We start from the raw sequence: 23,599 nt of genomic DNA on the forward strand, positions 1-23,599 counted from the left end.
CAGAAGGCAGAACTGCATACTCTCTGAAGTTTAATGAAAAGGATAACAGGCAAAGAAGCAACAGACATCGGTTACCTTTACAACACGGCATTAAAAGTAACCTAACAACGTGTATATACATTTTAACTCAGACAAATGTGCTATCTAAAGCATATTAACAAATATTTAACATCTCGCCAAAAAAAAAAATTAGTATGCATAAGTACGTCCAAATAATGAGACAAAAGATCTTGATCCGGTAGGTAAATATTTAGGCCATTTAAACAATTATGTATTGTCGTGCAAGACGGCAGGAATATCTCAAATTACTACAGTCTTTAACCCAGACTGTGCTTAAATGTTTCTGTGGCCTGCTTAACATTCCAGGCATACTTCTGGCAAGGTAGCTCTGGCTGAGGTTCAAACTGTCCTTGTCCAACTTTCCCTTACTATACAAACATTGTTTCATATAGAAAAGCATATAGCGAGACATATGTTTCTTATTTCGCAGACACCTAAAATACTGACACTTGTGTTCACTAACTCCGCGTGGAAACTTTTAGGCGAAGGCTTTGAAGCGAGGTCGTCTTTTACTGAGCAGCACCCGCACCAGAGCCCACGCTTCCACCAGAGCTCGGCTACGACGCTTAAATACTGCTTAGAGCGCGTTCCTGCTAAAAGCCGTAAGACCTGCCCGTATTTATTCACCCTCAATGAGAAGAAAAGGCCTAACTCGGTCTCCCCACGCACCGCCGGGCCGTGCAGACGCTGCACCGGACACCACGCAGCTGCAAATTTTTGCTGCTAATTTGCAGCAGACCGCGTATTTGTCAAATTAAGTGCAGGAATTTCCCGGTTTGCTTACCTCCACGCAGCGTTATCTTTTATGAGGAGGTAATCTACCAAATTACTCCAGCATGCCTCCAGCCTGCTGCTGCCAATTAGTTCAGCCCGGCTAATAAATCAGGATGGCCAAGCCGCTCGGTTACAGCGGGGCTGCTCTGGTACGCGAGGAGTATAAACACAGGCGGTGTCACCGCTCCTGCCTCCCCATCTCCCCCCGCACCGAGACAACGCTTAGTCCGAGCACCCACCGGGGAAGTGGGGGAGAAAAAGCCACGATTATTTTTTCCCGGATCAGATTTAACATTTACCGCTGCCGGCAAACCCATCGGCAGAGCGGTAGGGGCCCGGTCCCCAGGACGGCCCGCGGAGGCCCGGTGCGACAGAGCCCCCACCCCGGGGCGAAGCCTCGGAGCGCTCGCCGGCAGCGGCACCGCCGGCCCCGCCGCCCACACCCTCCCGGCGGCCGCGGACGGAGGAAGGAAAATGTCGCCGACGGGCCCAGCCCCGGCGTCCGGCGGGGTGAACCGGGCTCGGGCCCTTTTTCCCCGTCGATCTCGCTCGTACCTGTCCCGAGGGTCTATCCACGAGGTCTGCCGGGTGTTGTGGTCGATGTAAAAGACTCGCCCGTCGAAGTCCCTCGCTTCCTCCCAGCCGGCGGGCAGCGGCAGCTCCGAGCTCTCCCGGCCCCGCTGCCCGCCCGCCGCCGGCCCTCCGCCCTGTCCCGCCGCAGCTTGCTGCTGCCGCCGCCGCCGCCCGCCGCTCAACCACGGCATGGCCGCTCCGCCGCCGGGCCACCGCCGCCCCGCTCCGGCCGAAACCCGCTCCCCGCCCGCCGCCGGGGCAGCTCCAGTCCCGCCCGGGCCGCGGCCGCCCGCCGCCTCCTCCTCCTCTTCCTCCTCCAGCACTAACAAGCGGCCCCGCAGGGAGCGGGACTCGGGCGGCTCCGGCTGCGCCGCGCCGAGCTCATCCTCCCCCGCGCCAGCCCCGCTCCAAGCCGGGACCAGCCCCGCCGCGCTTCCTAACCCCGCCCGGGACCTGCCCCGCGCCGCCGCGGCTCCCAGCCCCCGATCCCGGCCCGAGCGCCCCCGCCCCGCCGCTCAGCAGCGCCCCGCCGCCGCCTCCCGCTCGGCGCCTGCCCCGGCCAACTTCCCTCCCTCCGCTCCGCCCGGCTGTTCCCACGCCGGGGCCGCGGAGCCCTCCCGCCCCGGCCCGCTCTGCGGGGCACGGGGGAAGCAGCGGGGCCCGGCCGGGCCGCACCCCGCGCCGCGGAAGCCGGGCCGAGACCCAGACACGTCGGCTCTGGGAGAGGGCGGCTGCCTTCCGCCCCGGGCCCGGGCCGGGGGAAGGAGTCTGAGGCCCCGCCGGGCCCGTCCTGTCCTGCCTCGGGGCCTGTGCTCTGCCTCGGGCCGTTGGGGGCCGCGGGGGGATGAAAGAAAAGGGGAGCCGTGCCCGGCCCTCGCCGGGTCATCCATTTTCCGGTGCCTGCCAGAAGTGACTCGGAGGTGCTGAGCAATCTCTGTGTGCACAGGGACGTAGGAAAGCGATGGGGTCCACTGCGGAGGCTGAAGATATGTTGGAGGAGAGGTCCTGGACACCACACGAGTCACGGCGATCATGCTGCGTCCGTGGTTGGATAACGGAGGGTGCAAAGTTACACATCTGGTTTGCTTGACATCTCAACCTGGTCCCTTAACCCTATTCTGTAGAGCAGAAAGTAGCTGTATCTGATTTGACCTGAGACCACAATGCAGAGTTCCAGCTACCATCTAGAACTAAATTCCACAAAACTTTGTTAAAACAGGGTTAAAAGTTGGCATTTGGTACTCTGTGCCTTGGCAGGATGCTGCCTTCAGCTAAAGCTTTGAAAATCTGGACAAAAAGAGTTAAGGTAATGCAGGCTAAGCTTCTGAAAACTAGAAAAGGAGTTAACAATATATTCTCAAACAACCCTAACTCAGCCCCTTGAAATTGGCAATACCCTGCCACAGATTATATTGCAATTCCAATTATGTTCCACTTGCATTCACCGTTTTAAGTTACATCTCTATGAACATTAATTGCTGTAGTGTGGTTATAAGTGCAGGAAATTAGAGCACTTTTGCTCCTGACTTCTTAGGCCTTTCTCTTCCATCCCCCCCCACCCCCAAACCATTGGTTATCCAAGAGCAGTGCATGAGAAAAGCAGCATAAATAATTTAATAGATCTGACTTTCTACCTATGTTTTGTCGGTTATTTTAATAGTAGTAGACTGTAACCTTCTTATCGGGGTTATGGTCAACAGTGAGGTGCAACAGAGTAATAGGTGGGTTTAGTGATGAATGCAAAGCAGTGTAGGAATCTCTGAGGGCAAAGTTGAAGTAGATTAAAAATGTAAAGGTGTGAAATTTAGCAAATGCAAGGTTGTAGATCTGATCCTCAAAAGCATAACAGCTTATGTTTGGATCAGCTCATCTCAATAGAGTTTGCTTCAGCAAACACTTGTCAGGCAGTGTCATGTGGACCCAAGAGTACAACAGTATCTCCAGAAGCAAGGTGTTGTTTCTGTGCTACAGATGTTTTTGAAGAGTATTTCAAAGAGGGCAGAAATAAGGCACAGTACAAACTCTATTTTTTTCGTGGTTGCATCTTCTATTATTTTAAGTACATCTCCCAGATTTTCAGAAGTTTTGTTTAGCAGAGGTAGGCATTTGAAATGGCCCATGTCTCTATTGATGTTTTGGCACACTGGATTTTTTTTTTTTTGCTTCAGAAAAACCTGTCCACTGTGCACCACAGCTCAACTTTCTCTTCATTGCTTTGAATGCCTTTGCAGCAATTACCTTAGCACAGTGGCTGCACAGCTCAGCACCATGCCAAGACACTGGATTAGTTCATAATACCTGGAAGCAGTACAGCCAGGTTGCTATAATAGTCCACCAAGACTAATGAGCCCTGCTGAGGATACATGCAGCACTGCCCTCCAACATGGGCTGGTTCTTCCTCATCAGTCTCCAGAGTCCCAAAAGAGGATCAAACTTCAGTGAAAAACCTGTAGATGGAAGTTGCAGAAATGGTGTGGGACTGACTGAAGGCAGGGAGCTCAACACAGCAGTGAACAAGAGGGAAACTGGCAGGATTGAGTGTGGAACTTTTCCTTCAGGTCACAGCACTTCAAGTAAATTCTTGTCTTAACTTTGGCAAATTGTTCCAAGTTAGAGCCAGAAAAGGACATGGCTGGGCTGTGATTTCTCAAGTAGAATTATGATGCACGTGTTCCACGTAAAACATGATCTGTATGTCCAGTGTGTCCTGGATCACATGGATTCATTATAAAAGCTGTCAAGGATGCATATGCTACTATATAAAGCACACATCCAAGATTTTCGGGTGCATTGTAGCTGCTTCTGCAACTCACAGGTTGCATCTTCCTGAATCTTGAACAAGATTCTGCCTGGGCAAAGTTTGCAGGCTAAATATGAGAACATGTCCTAAAAGAACCTTACATTTAAAATTACCCTAGACTTCAGGTCTAACATTTAAGCTGTCTGTATCTAGAAAAATCATTAACTTCAGTTAGGAGTTGAAGCTTCTTCAACACTCATGAATAAAAGTGTTGAAAAACCTGTTTCCAAGAGTCCAGCCAACTGCACACAGAGCTGCCTACAGGAACCGGTACGATAGATAGGGCTAGCACTTGCCTCACCAGAATTGAAACTGCCTCCATCTGCAGCACATTCATGCCAAGGTGCTAAGCAGGAACTCTCAATTATTTTCCAGGCCAGAACAGTACCCTTCCTCGGATGTTACCTCATCCTTCTGCCCGTTCCTTGTGAGGAAATGAACAAAGCATTCAGGAGCCAAGGATTATTTTTGAGTAACATTAAAAGGCAACAAGAGAAGAACCTGAAAAGGTCACTGTAGTTTTCAAGCCAAAGTACTGACTTGCAATGCATTTTGTGCTGTCCAACTAAATCCTCCCAGGCCTGCATGGCTGCTCCCTCCCTTTTATTTTCCTGCCTCTTTAATGTCTGTACTACTTCCAGAGGGTAAAAGGAAAAAGAGGGACAGAGAACCTGGTGCAACACAGCATATCTCTGATTTGGGTTGCAGAAAGAAACACTCTGCCAAAGAAAGATGACCTGCATAATATGGAACAGGTAATAACAGGGAAGATTTTGACCTGAAATAAATAGAAGTCCACTACAGGAAATTAAATGCTTGCAGTCCATATTTTAATCAATCTGCACAAACGGCAATAAACCATATTTCATATACAGCTGTATCTACATAAGTTTACATCAGTTCCTTGTTTCACTTTTCCATATATACATAATACACATCTCAATTCTCATGTATTTCAGACACCTTCATTCCACACCTCTTTTCCTTCCACTTTTTTCCACCCACAAACATTGCTCACACATTCACTCATTCCTCAGGCACACCTATACCTATTAATTCAAAATTACATAAGCAGCTTTTCTTCATGTGCCTTCCCTTGCCATTTTGAGTGTTTATAATCACAGGTTCTACCTACACATCTTCTCTGTTATACATGCTCTTATACCCAAGTCTATAATTGATATCACAACATTTCCCACAGAAAATACAGATAACATTTCCCACTGTAGGTTGTCTTGCTGTCCACAGCAAAAGTCATTAATTTTGCATAAAAATCCTAGCCTCATTTTGGCACTCCACTTCTTTCTCGTAACTGCTGGAAAATGGCAGCCATTCAGAACTGGTATCTCATTGTGTATAACAACAACTCCATCTTCTAATTGTGAACACTTATTTGCAACTTATTTACCATTTTCCAGATCTTTCAACCTCTGTGGAGCCTTTGTACTGTCTTGACACCTAACTAAAAATTGTCACTCCTCAGTGATCATAGATGTCATCTGGAACACCAGAGCAAAGGCTCCTTTATCATCATTGTCTTTATGGTCATGTATCATGCTCATCCTGCAAGCTGGGGCTTGCTGCTCTTCCCATATCCAAAAAAATAAAATTGTAAGCAAGAGGGGCATAATTTCTTATCAGCTCTGTCCCTTTGGGTCATTGCTGTTCCCCACACATACATGTGTGTGCAAAAATGTAAATATAAATGCAAAGATAAATTAGAGATAGAGAGGACACAGAGATATGTACACAGATATATATGAACACATATACACAGAAAGGTATGTCATAAGGCCCATCTCTCCAAAGCAAACAAATCTGCACATTATGACAATCTATTACCTGGTTGAATGGCTTCAGTGCTGAGAAACCTATCTCAAGTGGAGGCTGTCCTTGCATCCTCCAGCATGGTAGAAACCATTGTGGCTGCTCTGCTTTTGCAGACTCGAGCTGGTATGGTGTCTGAAGTTCCTTCAGAAGGTTACTGGGCAAAGCAGAGATTTGATACTTGTGTTTAAGTATGTGGAACAAGGTGGGACATTGTATCTTCCTGAGGAGCACTGATAGAGATGGACAAGCACCACTCCCCAGGGATTATATAGGGGTTCAGAGATGGTGTAATGGATGACAGATCCGGTGTGTAGTAGGAAGTCTGATCAGCAGTCATCCACTTCAGAGGAACCAAAAAATAGCAAACTCTCAACTCTCACTTGCTGTCAGCAGCCAAGAGCAGGACTCCAGGAATAGAGGGCCTGTTGATGATCATTCTCTAGCTCAGCTACAGGTATGAAGGGTGCTGGGAAGCAAAACAGGAATGTAAAATCTCTGAGGGCTTTCAGGATGGGCTACAGAGTAAGAGCTGTGTCTGTGTACACATGAAGGAAGCAAGTCTTTCCCTCTACACATCAAGAAGATCTGATAGGACACTTTTCTTGAGGAAGGGTACTTCCACATGAAAAATAGCCTGAAAATTCCAAATCAGTGAGAAAAAAACACAGAGGATAAGTATGAATCTAACATGAAATATAACTGAAATATTTCATAAACAAGAGTGTGTTATCAGGATGCATTTATTCTGCAGCAGCAAGTCTGAGAAAAGGACAAGTAATCTTACAAGCCTTTTTAATCATTAATATTTTCCCCCCTGCTTCTTTTCTTCACAGTAATTCTACTTAAATGGAGCATGGAAGGCATGGAAGGTTTGTACTTACAATCTTTGGGTCAGTAGTCCACATCCAGCCAAAGAAGTAAATAATAACAAATTATTGTTTGGCGCTTCACTTCCTGGGAGGGAAATGACAAAGAGTTGCATTGCCATAGTGCATTATGAGCATACATCTGTGCACACGTGAGGTAGATGACAAAGTGGACAGTACATCTGGGCACATTAGGAAAATACTCTGTTACAATATTTTTAGCTCAAGCATTAAGGCTGTGGTTTGCCTTTGAATGAATGCAATTCCAATACTTAAATACTCACGGCAATGAAATGTATATGCAATTATTTTTTCCTCCAATCGTTATGTCCATAAACCACTGAGATGTGTGTATAATATGCTTTTATAATGCACATTTGAAATGTGGCATGCCAAAATTCTTCATTTATGACACTGATTTTATATACCACATACAGGACAAATTATCGAACAGCAAATTTCAAATAAACCAAATTATGTAGAAATAGTAGGATATGATACTCATCTAGGCTTCACAGCTCAATAACACTTTATTAGCTACAAACAGAAAATTCAGGAAATGCACAGAAGTTAGATATTAAACAACTGCAGCAATAGATTTAAATATAGATCAATTCCCTAAGTGTGCAGGCTTGCTAACATTCAGCTTGCATGTCCCTTTCTAATCCTCTATTTCATGGCACCTACTCATTTGTCTCTGAAAGGCCTGGGATAAAGGCAATGTGAATTTCTCTTTATCATTCCTAATATAACATTTCACTCGACTTATTTATCAGCTGTGAGTAGTATTTTCTTCAAACATCATAAGTGCTCTACTCAGGAAATCCCACTGACCATGTTCCCCTGGACAAATCCCATTCTTTATGCCACACCTCTCCTTGTCAACTATTTAAATACCCAGATTCAGCATTTTATCGCTGAAAACATTTCAGATGTTTATAGTTATGAAAAGTTGTTAATTTTTTTTCTCACAGAGACACAAGAAATTTTCATGTGCCTTCCTGTGGTACATTCTGTCCCAGCCAGCTTTCAAGTCTGAAGCTCATCATGAAGTGCTGTGTAAAAATTGCACAATATTTAAAATCTCAGGTTTTTAAAATTCTCTGTGGAGAATTTCTCTTGTGGTAGCCTGCTGCAGCCATCTCAAGATCTCAGTGTAGAAGCTGCAGTCATCCTGGCCTTAATAAGCAATTCTGTTCCCCTGCAATTGTGCATACCAAAGGATTGAGCACCTGTGTGTGGATGCCTTTCTTACTACCCAGAACACTGGGTGGGACTTGTGTTTTCGTGAGTGACTGATAAGGGCAGAAATGTCTGCCCTACTTGGTGCTTGATTTGGTGTTTTGTCTCTCCTGCTGCACTTTACCAAAAATTTCCCTAAACTTTCCCACAGAAGAAATATATAAATACTGAAGTGTGTATAATAAAGATGGATCCTGCTAGATGAGAGCAGTGGTCTCTGGTTTTTTTTCCAAGCTGCTGCAGATCTGATGAGTTGTCAAGCTAGTTTAGTCAATATAAAACTCCTGCTCCATCCCACTGCAGGGTGAGAGGGTAGGGGGTAGTTACCCCACAGTGCCTCTCTCTCAGCTCTGTCTTAACCCTGAATACTCACACATTTATTCTGTTTGCAAACTTAAGCCTATTTCACTTAAGTGCTTTCCCAGACAACTATAAATAGGCTCTTGGAAGTGGTAATTAAGTCAGGACCACATTCACTCACAGGAATTTAACAGCTTCTCCTGGCAGAATGCAATTGTTTTTTCCTCCTCCATCCAGGTCTTTGCAATTGGCCACAGGGGACCTGGAACGCTTTAATGGTTCAAACCATTTGCAGTATGATTGTATACTGGCACATTATTATTCGTTTTGCTTCATTATTCATGCTGCTATTAATTTTTATTTTAAAATTAATGTGAAGAAACAAATTAAGTCTGAGCTCAGACTTGTCATGTGCCCAAAATAAAATGGGTGGAAGAGAGGGTGGAGCTGCCTAGAGGACGGAAAAGGCTGGAGGACAAGATGGTGGGTGCTAGGGAGAACCTGTGGAGATGTTAGCAGAGACAACTGTGAACTCCAGCAAAGAAAAATATATTTCAGCTAACTGAAATTACAGCTTAAGGCTTATTGTATACTGTATACTGTCTATCGTATACTGTATACGAACTTCAGTGAGTGTAATGACAATTTTATCTTAATTGTATAGAAGCAACTTCTCTACAAAATTTGTTGAAGTTAGCTTAATTTTTTTTCGAATGTTAGTTAGATTAAACTTGGATGAAAAAAGTTACTTCCCAGAATTTCATTTTACTTTATACTTAAAGTAAGGGAGAGTTATTTGTCCTGTTAGATTTTACAAAGAAACCTCTCATGCCAGCATTTTCCATACCTGGTGCATTATAGCTCCAACAGGAGATGGTTTTTTGCCTCCTGACCTTGGAGCCACTATGATGCTGTGCCACCCCACAGCAAGAGGCCCCTTCCCTGCTGCTGGTGCTGCCCACCCCTTGGGCAAGGTGTTGGGATAAGGCCTGAAGGCTGGTGTGTTTCTTATGTCAGTTTGAAAGACAGTAGCAACTGTCCCACATAAGGCTTTTACAAAAAAGCAATAGAGAACATTCTAGATGAATTACCATATATAGGCTTTCTGCAGGATTCCCCAGCACATTTGCTCAGCGACTCCCAATTACTTCAACAACACTGTAGTGCTTGTTCTCACATTGACATCACCAGAGAGACATTTATTCCAACATAAGATATTTGCCCTGCAGAATATGTCCAATTTTGTTTTACATGAGCACATTATTACAGTTAATTTTTTGTTTTCATCCAAAAATGTTTGTGGCATTACATACTCTTAGGGGAAAAAAACAACACAAAACAACCCCCCCCGCAACATAATTTCTTTTTTTTTTCCCCCATCTAAAAGAAACATGCCAGTTCCAATGTCTTTTAGTAAGCAGACATTCCAGTTCAGCAAGATGAGTAACATTGGAAATCCGTAATTTGGATACTGGAAACATATATCTATATATATGCACACATATATATAACAACTCTGAAACATGACAATTTTAACAAGTCAAATCAAAGTCCATCCAGCCCAGTACTGTGTTTCTAACAGTGGCCACTACCAGCTGCCCAGAGGAGTTTAAGGACAAATCAGACACACAGTGACATTTTTCAAGAACTGTCTTACAATCTTCCGTGAATTCCAGCTCAGGATGTTCTTGCCCAGAACCATTATCCCAGTATTCAACAGCTTCCAAGGGATTTTCTTCATCAAATTCATCAAATTCTTTTAGCATCCACAATATATATGGCAAAGATCTTTATTTATGCCCTTGGAAAAGTATTATCTTTTGAACCTTTGTGCTGTTACCATTTTGATGCTTCCTATCTGTTGTACTAAAGAAAACTGATGATTTTCTGACTTCTCCATGCAGATGCATCATATCTCCCATCCATCCTCACTGTGATGTGGTTTTGTGATATTCCCAGACTTATGGAGAAAGAAACCTCACCTTTATTTCTTGCAAATTGGACTGAAGTGATCACTGCCCCTCATTCACCAGGATGGCTGACCAACAAATTAGAAAACAGGGGTGGATAATAGTCCCCACTAGTCTGTCCTATCTGAAATAAAGGCAAACATATGAATTAATGGCTTATTTTGGCCTTCAGTCCATTTTCCATGTGCTGTGGAAATGCATGGAAGTGCTGAGTATCAGAACCTCGAAAGGTTATACCAGTTCTGAAAAGCAGAATTCCTTACTGAATTCCCCAGTATGCCCAGATCAGAAAAATACAACCATAATACTAATTTATTGTTAAAGGAGTATTACATTCATAACCAGAAAGTTCTTCTAATACAGCAGTCATCAGTATTTTTTCAGGGATTTTTTTTTTGTTTGTTTGGGTTGGGGGTTTTTGTTGGTCTTTTGGTTTGTTGGTTTGGGTTTTTTTTTGGGTTTTTTAGGTTTTTTGGGGGGGGTAGGTTTTTTTATTTTTATTTAGTTTTGGGGTTTTGTTGTTTTCATTTTAACTTATTCTGGACGGCACTGCCAACCCATTTGAATGTAAATTATTCTTTTAAAACAATAGCACTCACAGAAATCAAGTTGATATTTTACAGTGGTGTAACAGATCATTGAGAGATGTAGGCTAAATCTGCAAAGAATTTCTAAACTTTTTAATTTCCCAGAATCATTAATGTTGGAAAAGACCTCCAAGATCATCAAGTCCAACCTTTGACCAAAGGTTAAAACCAGCAAAAAATACAAACAAAATTAGTTGGATGATTGCCCTCTGTAATTTTTGTCCTACATCATCCCCTAGTGAGTATCTACTCACCAAAAGTACCTAGACAAATTACCTAGGCAGACTTCAGTGCACTCTGAGCCCTTAAAATCCAGATATCTTCAAGTTCTTGTTAAATTTACATTAACGTTTACATTTATACAGATCCCCAGAGATTATATTTTAAATATAGGTAAATTAATATTTTCACTGGATAATATTAATCAAAGTTTAAATGATCACATAGACTGTTAGATGGTTTTTTCCCAGTGTTTAAAAACCTGTAATTAACTTTCCAAATCCAATATTTCTCAGCCCTTTGAAAGCAACCTTGTAAAATAAAGACTCTTTTTCTCTGTTTTACCTTTACTATAGGAAAAGCAGCAAGTTTCTGTAATGCCTAATATTGTAAAAACCATGTTCCTATACTTGGTGCAGCCATAATACAGCCTAAGAAAAACATCTGCTGAGCTCACAATATTGAATCATTGAAATATTTACCAGTGTCCAGCAATGAGCTGCTGTCACTAAACACAGCAATCTGGCACAATGTTAAAGATCTATTTTTTCTTACTCATTACTTGATCCAATAGCTCATTAGCACAGAAAACTCCTGATGTCAAGGTCAGCACCCTCAGAACAGTTTGATGCCAGAGAGATCTGTGCTGTTACTCCTTGTGTCATGCAAATATTACTCTGGTCTGACTTCAAGCAGAAAGAACTTACTTTCCATGCCCCTCTAGCAAAGTCAATGTCTTTTCCCCTCTATTGACTCTACTCTTGCTTTGGAAGCTCTGGATTTTTATATCTGAGTTACACACTGTGAATTGCCTAAGAAGATAATGAAGATACTACCCTTTGGTTTTATCTGCTATAAATGACTGTCCACCATCACAAAGAATTAAGAATTTTGTGGTAAAGACAGGGCTGCAGTTCTCTGGGTCAGGAGGCAGCTGATTTAATCACTAGACTCTCTTTGCAGTGTCTTGCCTCAGGCACTAAACACTGCCAGGTTTTGGGACAAAGAAGTGAAAAATGCAAAGTCCTATGAAAATCAAAGTTGAAAGGTTTAAAACAGCACGGAGTATGCAGCTGAAGAGACCTTCCTGCATGAGCAGCATGGCACTGAGCAATGCCACTGACAACAGACTCTGCAGATCTGAGGGCTGCATGTGTTTCTTTCACAAACTCTGACACTGAGATTGCCAGAGGGAAATATCCATGGGGGAAAAGTTGCAGGACTGCTTTTTTCTTTTATCGGTTGCCAGCATCCTGCAGACATCCAGCTGAACGATGGAAGGGAGGCTGCCATGCCAGCTTCCAGGCCTGGCTGTCCTAAAGAAATGACCTGCCTACTAAATGATTCCTTGGCAGAAGAAACCACTTCTGCCCATAACTGACATGACTGGGGGAAAGCAAATCTGTACACCATTAAATGTTTCATGGACTTAAAGCAACACAAAAACCAAAGTAATCCAAATAATAAAAAAGGTCAAAATGGAATAGTATGTGTGATGTGCCTTAGGTCTGGTGAGACATTGTTTTAATCTATGGAGACATTGTTTTAATCTATGCCTGAATTGAAGATTATAGATGATGCTGGTTTAATTTCATTATCAGATCTCATAAGACAATAGAGAGGTCACACAGGGGGTGGGGAGGGAAAGCAAAAAGAAAGCATTAATTTACAGTGCTATTCAGAATGTTATAATCGTGTGCATGAAAGCTATGGTAATCTACTGGATCTTCCTGTAGCCATCCACCTGACGTACATTATTAGTGTGCACTTTTCTATAAACACTAACTCTGATGATGTTTTGGTCAGCAAGTTTAGGATGTTCTATGTTCTGCTGTGAGAATAAAGGAGAATCTAGAACATAAGCAATGACTACTTCAGGTGCTCTTCTCTTTTCTGTTGTGAGTTTCCTGACTGCAGTTTCTTTCTTCACTGTGGTTGTCAACATTATGACGAAGTCACAGAACTGCACGGTACAAAAGCTATCCCTTGAAGGAGAGGTCAGAGGTTTGCTTTAGGGCTGAAACAGATTTTTTTTTTGGCTGGAAAAACTTATAAATGACATTTTCCTTTCCACAGTCATTATTCCAATGCTTTTTTTTTTTCTATGAGACAATCTGTAGATGAACTAGTTTAATAGCAGATAATTTTCCTAATATCATGACCCTTTTGGAGTTCCATTTTACTAGAAGTAAAATGACATATAATCCTCCCCCCTGGCAACATCATTATTTATTACCACTCTATTAATAGATCCTGTAACTTGTTTATATTAACAAAAGATATGACTGCATATTTGGCAGTAACTCTCTTGATATCAAGGCAAAAAGTCACAAGATTAGAATCATAATTTCTCAATAACACTTTCTAACAATAGATAGAATTCACACTAAAGAACATCTTGCTAAGAATAGATAGAATTATTGTATAAAAATGCTTCATGCACAATGGAAAAAATTCCAATAATTTTGGCTGGAAGGCTATGACAATTTGTGACAAAAAGAAAATGATGCTGTCACAAGCTCTGCTAGAGTGCTGTCCATCTCCTCACCCCCATGGAATGTTTCACACTCTTTTGGAAGAACTTAACCTTTTTAAAAATTTGCCTCTTTTCATTAGTTGTCTGTCTCCTACATTTAAAAAATGTAGTTGTGAACATCATACCTGAATGAAAATTGAGATTACTTTGCATTGGGGTCACTTTTTTTCTGAATGTGTATCATCCCCATGTAACTTGTCTTGCTTCAGTAACATCTTCAAAGCTACCCCACTAATCCTTAACACACAATTTGATAATACCTTCACAAAGTCAGACTGCAGTTAGACTGACAGTGTGCTGACTGTGTGTTACACTGGCTAATACTGTATCACATTTTCTTTACATGTCTTTCTTGACTTTTCAAGCTCCTTCTTCAGCATAACAGGCTCCTGCCGTTCTTAAAATGCTAGAACATATTTAGAATAAATAGCAACCACAGTTTCTTCATTCTCATTTTTAACATCCCCCCTTTTACATGGGAGAATAAAAGTCCAATGTCTTCAGTTTAGAGCTATACTGTGCTTTTCAATGGTGACATAAATCACAGCATCCCATTGGAATTAACACAAGACAGGACAGTCCTTTGTTAGGGTATAGTTAACATACGTGAAACATCCATGTCTCACATCATGTGAAGATGTGACTTGAACCAATCACTCCTTGTTACAGCTGTTAAATTGTAACCAAAGGGAACAGGATCAGCTCCAGCTCCAGTGATGCCACAGTTAATAAAGCACCCTCTGGCTAGAACCCACTACCCGCACCATGCAGAAAGGCAACACTCTGCTGACACATTCCCTTCCCCTTCCCTCTGCCCTGCGTCCCCCTGCTGAGGTGGTTCCCACTTTGGGGAACCAAAAGCTGTGCAGTGCCATTGGGGATGTGAGAGCAGGAACTGCACAATATGGGGCAGCACTGGATGGTGAATCTCATTCTCAGTGCATTGAGAGCAGGGAGGCCTGACTTTCTCTGATAAGTAAGGCTTTGCTCTGCCAAAGCAGCTAAATGTAAAAACCACTGTGATTTTAGAGACATTTAAAGTCTACTGTAGAAGAATGAATACCTTTTATTAATACATTCTTATTTAGATGTATTTTATTTAAATGCTTTCTTAAATTAATTTTGGACTTGTCTACCTGTAAGTTTGAAATGATCGAATGAAATCTGCTCCTGTCAGGTCAACCTAAATGCGTAGATTTGAGTGTAGACAGTGCCATAGCATCAGAAGGCCTGCTACATCATACAGCTTACAGGAAAGTTTAAAAGCTGATAGAAAGGTTAAATGTAAAATTGTTCTGGAGGGCACACCTTCAGCTGACAGCTTAATTCCCTTTTTCCACAAATCACTGTGGTTTTTTTCATGCAAATTACTTGCTCTTCAATATCTTGTCTCATCATGTGGGAAAAGCAACCTTGCATTTCAAAATCTATATATATAATAGCTTGCAGCTTCGATCTGCAATTCCTACACTAGCCATAAAATGCAGAACTTCCTCTTTAAAAACAAAAAAAAATATTTAGAGAGTATAGCTTGCAATGATTTCTATGTTCTTTCACATTTTCCTGCCACACTTCCTTTATTTTTGTCTGTCATTAGTTTAATTGTAATTTCATCTGGCTTAAGCATCTGTCATTTTGTTTATCTTTTCTGTACTATGCATACCAATGGCGCTGCCTAAGTAACAGTACAAGTGTGTTTATGTTAATAACAACAGGCATACAAAGAATTGTTCTATGTCAGGTGCTATCTTACAGCATCCCTTTAAAAGAACAGATTGCCAATGAACACTGAACACCTGTTTTTTACATTCTTTAGTAAATGACTAATGTTTATATACAAAGAGAAGGTGACCTCAGTCGCAAGCTGTAGCAGCTGGCAATCACACAGCCAAATCCCCGCAAATGCTAGCCAGTTAGCAAAAACAAGTTTTCTTTTTGTAACTTCCAACTGACTGTTTTATTTGTTGTCAGCTAACTCAAATATTACCTATCCACATAGGATCACAGGCCAAAGTACTTCCTGCAACCAGCTGCTGGCACCGAGTGTGCCCCATTGATCAATAACAAAGGTGCTGCAAGCACAGAATTTATCTTGACAGAAGACTTGGCTGGTTATCAGAGAAAGATCCCGTATGTAAGCCACACAAAGACATACAGGGTCCCTAGAGGAGGAGCAAACCCAATTTCCTGCCCGGCTGGGATAGATGGCAGGCGTAAAGGAGGAGGAAAGGAGATACTTCCATTGTTTACAACAGAAGTTCCAACTCAACGGGACCAGAAGCAGAGGCCTGAGAAGTCATAATGACATTCCTCCTGCCTCACGTGTTCAACTCCAACTGCTTTTGAGAAACATTTTCATAAATACCTTCCATGAGGAGAAGCTGAAAAGTATTCCTAATCTTCCCACAAAACATGCACAGAACATGAATGCATTTCTAGAGGGAAGAATATTTCATTGACATGAAAATCAAGGCAACGCTTTACATTAGATTCAAGAGTTTGGAGGGAAACAGATTTTCCATATTCCTATTCAAGCAACGCTGGAGGCAAAGATAGAGGTATGATTCACAAACCACAGCCTCCAGTTTGGCTGCTCCTGGTAGTGCAGGTTAAGTGCCAGCATGGTAACTAGCTATCTTTCCAAAGGAAATAGCCTGTATTGCAAGGAAACATTCAGAAGTCTTTAAGAAAGCTAAATAACCAGACTGATACTTATGGCAGTACTGGCAAAAACCAGCACATTAATTCTTATAATTGATTGGCATATACTTGCCACTTAAAAATAAACCAGTTTAATTACTAATATTGATAATGGGCATTTATTTCTTGGTTGCAAGAAAATAAAATATTTTAATGTGTTCGCAGTACCACTTGAAGTCCTAAAAATTGTTCAATAGGAACTTTACTTGCCCACTCACAGGGCATATGTATTTTGGTGACCAACTCATATTTCAAAATTATGAGAAAAGAATATAAATTTTACCTCTTTCATGGTTCTGTTTGTTGTTTTAGCTCTGTTTTTCAAATTATGTGTTTTGTCATCTTTCATATAATTATATTTTCTGAAAACTTCCTATGTATAGATCTAACATCTTTTCCCAGAATTCATGTTACTTTAAGTTTCTTCTTTCCACCTCCATCTCTTTTTTTGGAACCCAGACCAAGTATGAAAATTTACAGCCAGAAAAAATGTTTATGCTAGTAGTCAGGGCACAACACATACCTATGTATATGCAAACACTCCCATGCACAGGATTGCAATTTTTTTCCAGCTTTGTAGATCTTTATTAGAAAGCCAATTTCTGGGTAGTGCTGATCCAAATGAGAATTGTCGGGGCAGTTAAAGTAGGTGTAGCACCACTCATTTTGAGAGCAGAGTAAGTTCTGCATATCTAGTTTTTGCCTTCTTTCTTAAGGATTACCTATCAAGGTTACTTGCTGAGGAGTTTTTCTTTTCCACTCCAATTGAATTTTGATTTTTTCATTTAGATAAAATCCTTAAAGCAGGAGTGGAAGGCAACTTACATATTTAGGTGTTCAATACTGACTTGCAGTCCAAGAAAAAGGAAAGCTTCTGGTCAAAAGCAATTCAGGATCAATTACCCACTAAAGTTTTGAAAAATCCCATCCCAAACTGTCTGAGTACAGTGTATTGTGCAGCTAGCCCTCTCTCCCAGCTTCCTTAAATCAGTGCGAAATGACAACTCAAATAGCATATGTTTAAATGGTAGAGCAAAGGGCAACCAATTAGCTGTCTTTGATAGCTGTAAGATTTTTGCACCATTGTGTTATCTTAGCTCTGTAATATCTAATTATATAAATCCTTCTGAATGTTTATTGAAGAGTTTAAAGTGGATTTCATACTCTGTTAGCCACATACCTTAATGACAGATTTAAATTAGAGAGGATATTAAAAATCAGGTGTTTCCTACCTGGTCAAGGCTGTTTTTAGCTGTGCCTGTGAGAGAACCACAAGTTATTTTTAAAGAAAAAGCTAGGTTTATTTGGTTTTCTTTCTATAAATTCTCCAAAGGAAGGAAGTCTTTACCAGAAGGCTCCTCAAGCTGGTTTCCTTTTACTGGCATAAGAGATGTCATTTGATGGTTTGCCTTAAGCGGAATCCAAACATCTCATCACTGCCTGTCCAGGCCCTCCTCCAGATTAACTTCATCAACCAGATTAAAATGCGAGCAACGTGAAGCATTCGCAAGAGGTTGGCATGTGATACACGCTGGGTTTCTCAGGACATGGTTTTTGTAATGTCTGATCTCCTGAACTGTCAGAGATGTGAGAGTTATGTGGAAGGGAGATTACCAAACAAAGTCAAGCACCAGGAAAATTAAGGAGAGAAAGGAGAAAAACCTCTCTGGCATTAGGGAAATGAGGCCTTCAGAAGACAAAGACTGTCTGCCATAGAAACTGAAAAAGAAAAAAGTCATTCACAATAATAATAATTATTTTGCCATAGTAGTATAATTTAGTCATGAAAAAAGAGTTGCTGTAAAATAAGCATATCCTTCGTAGCTACATCAATAAATTATCATGCAAGTGGCTGTCCCAGCTCAGGCTGCAGTAGCAATCATGTTGCCATACTCAAATGAGTTTTCACAAGAATTAAACCAGCATTAGGGTACAATGCTGTTCCTGGGTTAGACCCATGCCTCTAAGCTTAATTCTCAGTGTATCAGGGTAGAACCCTGGAAATGTTATATGTAATTCTGCCCTGTGATACACACAAAGCAGTACCATCTCTTACAATATGGGAATATAGGTTTTTCAAGTGACACTAACATCCTTTTGCCACCTCAGAATAGTAGTGTGGGATCAGAGTAAGCACCCTAGGAGGGCTGCAGCTCATGCAGCATGCCAGTACTGCATGGTTCAAACCCTGTGTACTCTCAGCCCAGTATAAATTAAGTCAGATGAGTTTCTGAAATTGATTTTCTAGAAGTGCTAGAAATTCAAATTGAGTGGAATAGGACAGAAAGTGTATTGATATGTCAGAAAAAAAAAAAAGAAAAAAGGGTACAGTAATATTCAAATTACTGGAACTTTGAGAAAAGTGGCTGAAGCGATGCAGGGGATAAAACCAGTTTTCCAGCACCTTGGCCACATCTTATGAGAAATGCATCCAGCTCTGGGGTCCCCAGTACAGGAAGGACATCGACCTGTTAGAGCAAGTCCAGAGAAGAGCCACCAAATTGATTACAAAGATAGAGCACCTCTTATACAAGGAAAGCCTGAAAGAATTGGTGTTGTTCACTCTGTAGAAGAGAAGGGATCTTCCAGGAGCCCCCTCTGAAGACAGCCCACAAGAAAGATGGAGAGTCAATTTACAAGGTCATGTAGTGACAGGTTCAAGGGGGAACAGCTTCAAACTTGAGAGGAGGTTTAGGTTAGATATTAGGAAGAAGCTGTTTACTGTGAGGCTGGTGAGGCACTGGAAGAGTTTGCCCTGAAAAGCTGAGGATTCCCCATTCCTGGAAGTGTTCAAGGCCAGGCTGAATGGGCCCTGGCCTAGTAAAAGGTGTTCCTGCCTGCAGCACGGCGACTGAACTAGAGGATTTTCAAGGTCCCTTCCAACCCAAACCATTCTAGGATTTCTGAAAGCCTCTCCTGGACATCTCAAGTGATGCATCCTCACATACTGCCCGGCCTCGTCTTCTCGGGAGTTTGTGGGGCTGCGGTGACAATAAATCACCTTAAAACCTCCGCTGTGCGGACAGTCTCTGGTCTCCTCGTGTGTTCGCGGGCAGCAGCGAGCGGCAGCCCGCAGAGCAGGGCGGCTGGAGCTCGGAGCCTCTGCAGCGCAGCTCTGCTCCCGGTGCCCGAGGGCAGCGCACCCGTGTGCCTGCCTGGCCAACCGCCCGCCGGCGCTCCCCAGCTGGCCCGAGGAAAGAGATTTTCCATCCCACAGGGGCCGCACTGGTCTGTGGTGCCTGAGCAGGGAGGACACCGCCGCGGAAGCACGCATTCCGATCCCTGCCCGCGCTCCCTCACGGCCGGCGCGCACACGGCGGGAGCCTCGGCCGGGCACGCGCGGGGCGGAGGCGGGGAGGGGCGGGGCGGGTGCGGCGCTGCCCCCGCGCGCCCTCTGCCGGCCGCCGGCAGCAGCGCTGTCCCCGCGCCCCGCCCGGCCCTGTACCGTGCTGCGCTGCGCTGCGCTGCGCTGCGCTGCGCTGTGCTGTACCGTGCTGCGCTGCGCTGCGCTGTACCGTGCTGCGCTGTGCTGCGCTGCGCTGTGCCGTGCTGCGCTGTGCTGCGCTGCGCTGCGCTGTGCTGCGCTGTGCTGTACCGTGCTGCGCTGTGCTGCGCTGTGCTCTGCTGCGCTGTGCTGTGCTGCGCTGCGCTATGCTGTGCCGTGCTGGGAGCGGCGCTGCCGCCGCGGCCCGGCAGGTCTCGGTGCCTGCTGCTGGGGAGGAGGCGGGCGAGCAGCCCTGTGCCTCCGCCAGAGCTCTCTGTGGCGTTGGAGCGCCAAGCCCTCCCAGCGAATCGCGGCGCTCGGCCCAAGAGAGCAGCCGGCTGATGCTGAGGCTGCTGCGCACCACCAGAGCCCCTGGCTTTCACCCTGCACACTTGCCGACACAGGCCTTTCTCCCAGATATACCTGGTTTTTTCATAGACTGTACATCCCAATTGCTGACCGTACATATGGTTTGAAGCTATTTGCAGGAAAGTTTTGTTTTGTCCCTGCGGGCCCCACGGATAACCCGTAAGCCTATTTCTCCCCAGCGATGCGGCCGGCTTGCTGTCCCTGACACCGCGTTGGTGCATGGCCTTCCCACCCTGTGAAAAACGAGCTCCACTCTCCTCGTAGGATTAAAAAGGTTTAATAAAAGACAATAGGGGACAGATAAAAGCAAAAGGTCAGTGCTGGGTGCTTTGGCATTCAGCCGAAAAACCACACCTGGTATGGACAGAGACATCCTTTACACACCTTTCAGCCTAATGCATATTCATAAACAGTTACGCATATTCATATTTTTCTCCAAACTATTTTGCATGTTCTGGGAACTGATCCGCCTCCTCGGAGCACGTGCAGTCGTCTTTCACTGATCTGTTATCACTCCCAGATTGTGGTTCCTGCAGGCGACAGGTGCTGATGGTTGGAGTGTCAGAGGCAGGGTCCATTCGTGGGATGTTATCCAGTTCAAGCAGACAGTTCAAGCATTCTAATAAAGCTATAACAGCTATTTTACTGCTATTAAACTCAGCTAGCGCTAGAAAGAAAGACCTTAGTCATCATTACACAGCAATTTTTCACAGCAAGGCTACCTCTATAAAAAAGAATTAAAATAATACACATAGTATCCATTGTAATATTTGTGAAAAGCCAACATTATGATATGTATTTATCACACACCCGGAATTCTGTTCCTGCTGATTCTCCTGCATTCTTCTGCTTTGGCTTGTTGACAGACCAGAGTGGTTCAGTCTGTTTTTGTGACCCGAGTCTGGTTGTTGGCTGAAAACAGAAATGGCATAAGGAAGGACTGTGGGTTTACGGCCACCATCAGCTCCTGGAGGGACATACCAAATGAACTGACCCTCCTGGGAGTCCTTTTGTCTGAGGAGGAAGGACCAGACAATGGCTCTTGGGAAAGCTTTTTCACCATGAGTGCTTCCTGCCACAGTATGTGTGGGACATGAGATAACCAGGATCAGAGGCAAAACTTTCAGATGCAGAAGTACACAGCTGAGACTGCTGGCCATCAGCTGGAGTCACAGCATCACAGTCCATGAACGAGATGCTGAGGGGCTGCACGGGAGCACTGAAGTTTGGTTATACCCTTGGGAGAACTCCATGGCTACCAGCACGGCTGGTCAGTACAGCAAAGCTGTGGTTATAAAACCAACTTCCAAATGCCCTGTATTCAGGGAATGTAAATGGGAGATGCTCATGAGATCATGACACTTTCCATGGCTGTCCATGAGGATGAATCCCTCTTAAAGACATAATAGCCCTAAACAGCCAGTGATAGCCACTGCCTCTCTGAAAACTGGGTGTATCCTCTGATGAATGTTTAAATTCATCAAAAACTAAGGAGGTTCATATTTACCAAAGCTGCTTGCAGTACAAAATAACGGTGCTAGTCATATGTGACATATGTGACTTTGCACTGACTTGCACAGTGGCAATAAAGTTTACCATGCTCTGAATATAGCAGGGTAATTACTTGTGCATCCTGGTACCCACCTGCTGAAGTCCCAGCTGATTTTCTTAGTGAACTATTGGTAACGTTGGGTGTGTACTTCCCCCTGCAAGTTCGGCTGAAGGCAAGAAAATTTAGTGTTTAACCTACCTGTTTCCTTTTCTGTGAACACCAGAATTGTTACTTAGGTGCAAAAAGAAATAAGGCTGGTAAAAGGGGCTCACAACCGTGGGGTTCCTTGTCCCTCTTCTGCAGCCTCCTTGCCCATGCCTTTGGGGCAGCTTCAAAGAAACTGCAGAATCTTAGTGGCAGTGCACAAAACCACTCTAGGACAATCCCAGACAATGATAATTTTTGTTAATTTTTTTTCTTATCCTCATACTTTCCAAAAGGTGAATATAAACACAAAGTTGTGGCATATACAGTGGGGATATGCATGAGTTAAGCCATGGAAATCACAGCTAACCTAAAAACCTGCAAATACTTGACATGGCCACAACAAATCTATACACCAAGTTTTGCTTGCCAAACTGTGGGACATTAGTAGGTAGAAACAGCATACCCAGCTGCCTCCTCCTCCTGGGCTGGAGGAGCATTTGAATGGAGGAGAAAAAGAAATGTCTTGCTTTTTAAATACTAATGGAACTCAAGATTACTGGCGTTAAAACAGAGTTGATTGGAAAGGTGGTTAGGATTCCTTCCACAAGATAAAGTGAGATATTTTTTAAACCCTTTGTTGGAGATAACCCACAGAGCAAAGTGGTCCAACTGTATCCTTGCTATCTCCATGGTAGCAGCTAGCATAGGGCAGTCTTGGTGAGCAATAACTGCAGTAGAGACAGGAGAATTATATAACAAATGACAAAAACTTTTAGAAAATTTCTTTTAAATAGTGTGGGGCTTTCCAGAGTCTGAACCATGAAACATCCATAAATGAGCTGAAAGGAGTGACCTCAGTATACCACAGTTTCCATTCTATTGGAAGCATTAATACTATATACAAACCCCACCCTAACACCTGGAAAGCAGTTCCAATTAGGTAATATAAAAATGATGGCCAAGAAATTGCTAACTGAAGGTGATCAGCTGTTGTCACATCTTTGTCAGGTGCAATACTGGCCATGAAGAAAACTAAACATTCACTGAAACCCCAGTGCTTGGCATCAGTGTGAATTTACAGAAAGGAAGGCCTGAGTTCTGGGATGACCTGAAGTCTATATTGTATCCTGCAAAACTTCAATGGATTCAGCTCTTCACAACATGCAATGACAGCCATTAAAAAATGCCTGCGAGGGTGTTAATCACCATTTTCTATCACAGAGCACATTTCTTTAGAAGTGAGTGACCTGCTCCGTATCTTGAGCAATAAGACAGGTTCTGTGGCCTCCAGCTATACAGTCAAGCTTTTCTGTATGATTAAAATCTCTTTTTTAAATTTTTTTTTTCTGTGTGACCCAGTTTCAGCAGAAGGATCAGAGGAACTGTCCCCAGAGTTTCCAGGCATTTAACCCTGTGTGGTATTTTGTTCTGTGCGTGGGGTCTGAAGGCAAGTTTTCTTTTAATGTCTGCTTGAAAAAAAATACTGAATTTAATTCTCATTCACTGTGCTAGGGAAAAAAGTTATCAAATGTTTCCGGGCTTCTAAAATTCACATAATAGAGCATGTTAACATAGAATCATTCAATTATT

General features: G+C 43.3%; 1 protein-coding gene across 4 annotated transcripts in view; it reads right to left on the reverse strand.

Moving 5' to 3' along the window:
- The window catches only part of WWC3 (WWC family member 3), a 98,498-nt gene extending 96,636 nt beyond the window's left edge, over positions 1-1,862 (reverse strand). The window contains exon 1 of one of the 4 annotated variants that reach the window (XM_085052346.1): positions 1,390-1,862. In XM_085052346.1, coding sequence (XP_084908472.1) covers positions 1,390-1,598 — 209 coding nt within the window. In that variant the 5' untranslated portion in view covers positions 1,599-1,862. The remainder of the gene's footprint in view (positions 1-1,389) is intronic. The other 3 variants (XM_085052367.1, XM_085052339.1, XM_085052357.1) reach the window with 3 other exon arrangements.
- Between the last annotated feature and the right edge of the window lie 21,737 nt (positions 1,863-23,599).

Source organism: Lichenostomus cassidix, chromosome 1, assembly GCF_008360975.1.
Source record: "Lichenostomus cassidix isolate B80296 chromosome 1, HeHo_3.0, whole genome shotgun sequence".
Taxonomy (NCBI): Eukaryota; Metazoa; Chordata; class Aves; order Passeriformes; family Meliphagidae; genus Lichenostomus; species Lichenostomus cassidix.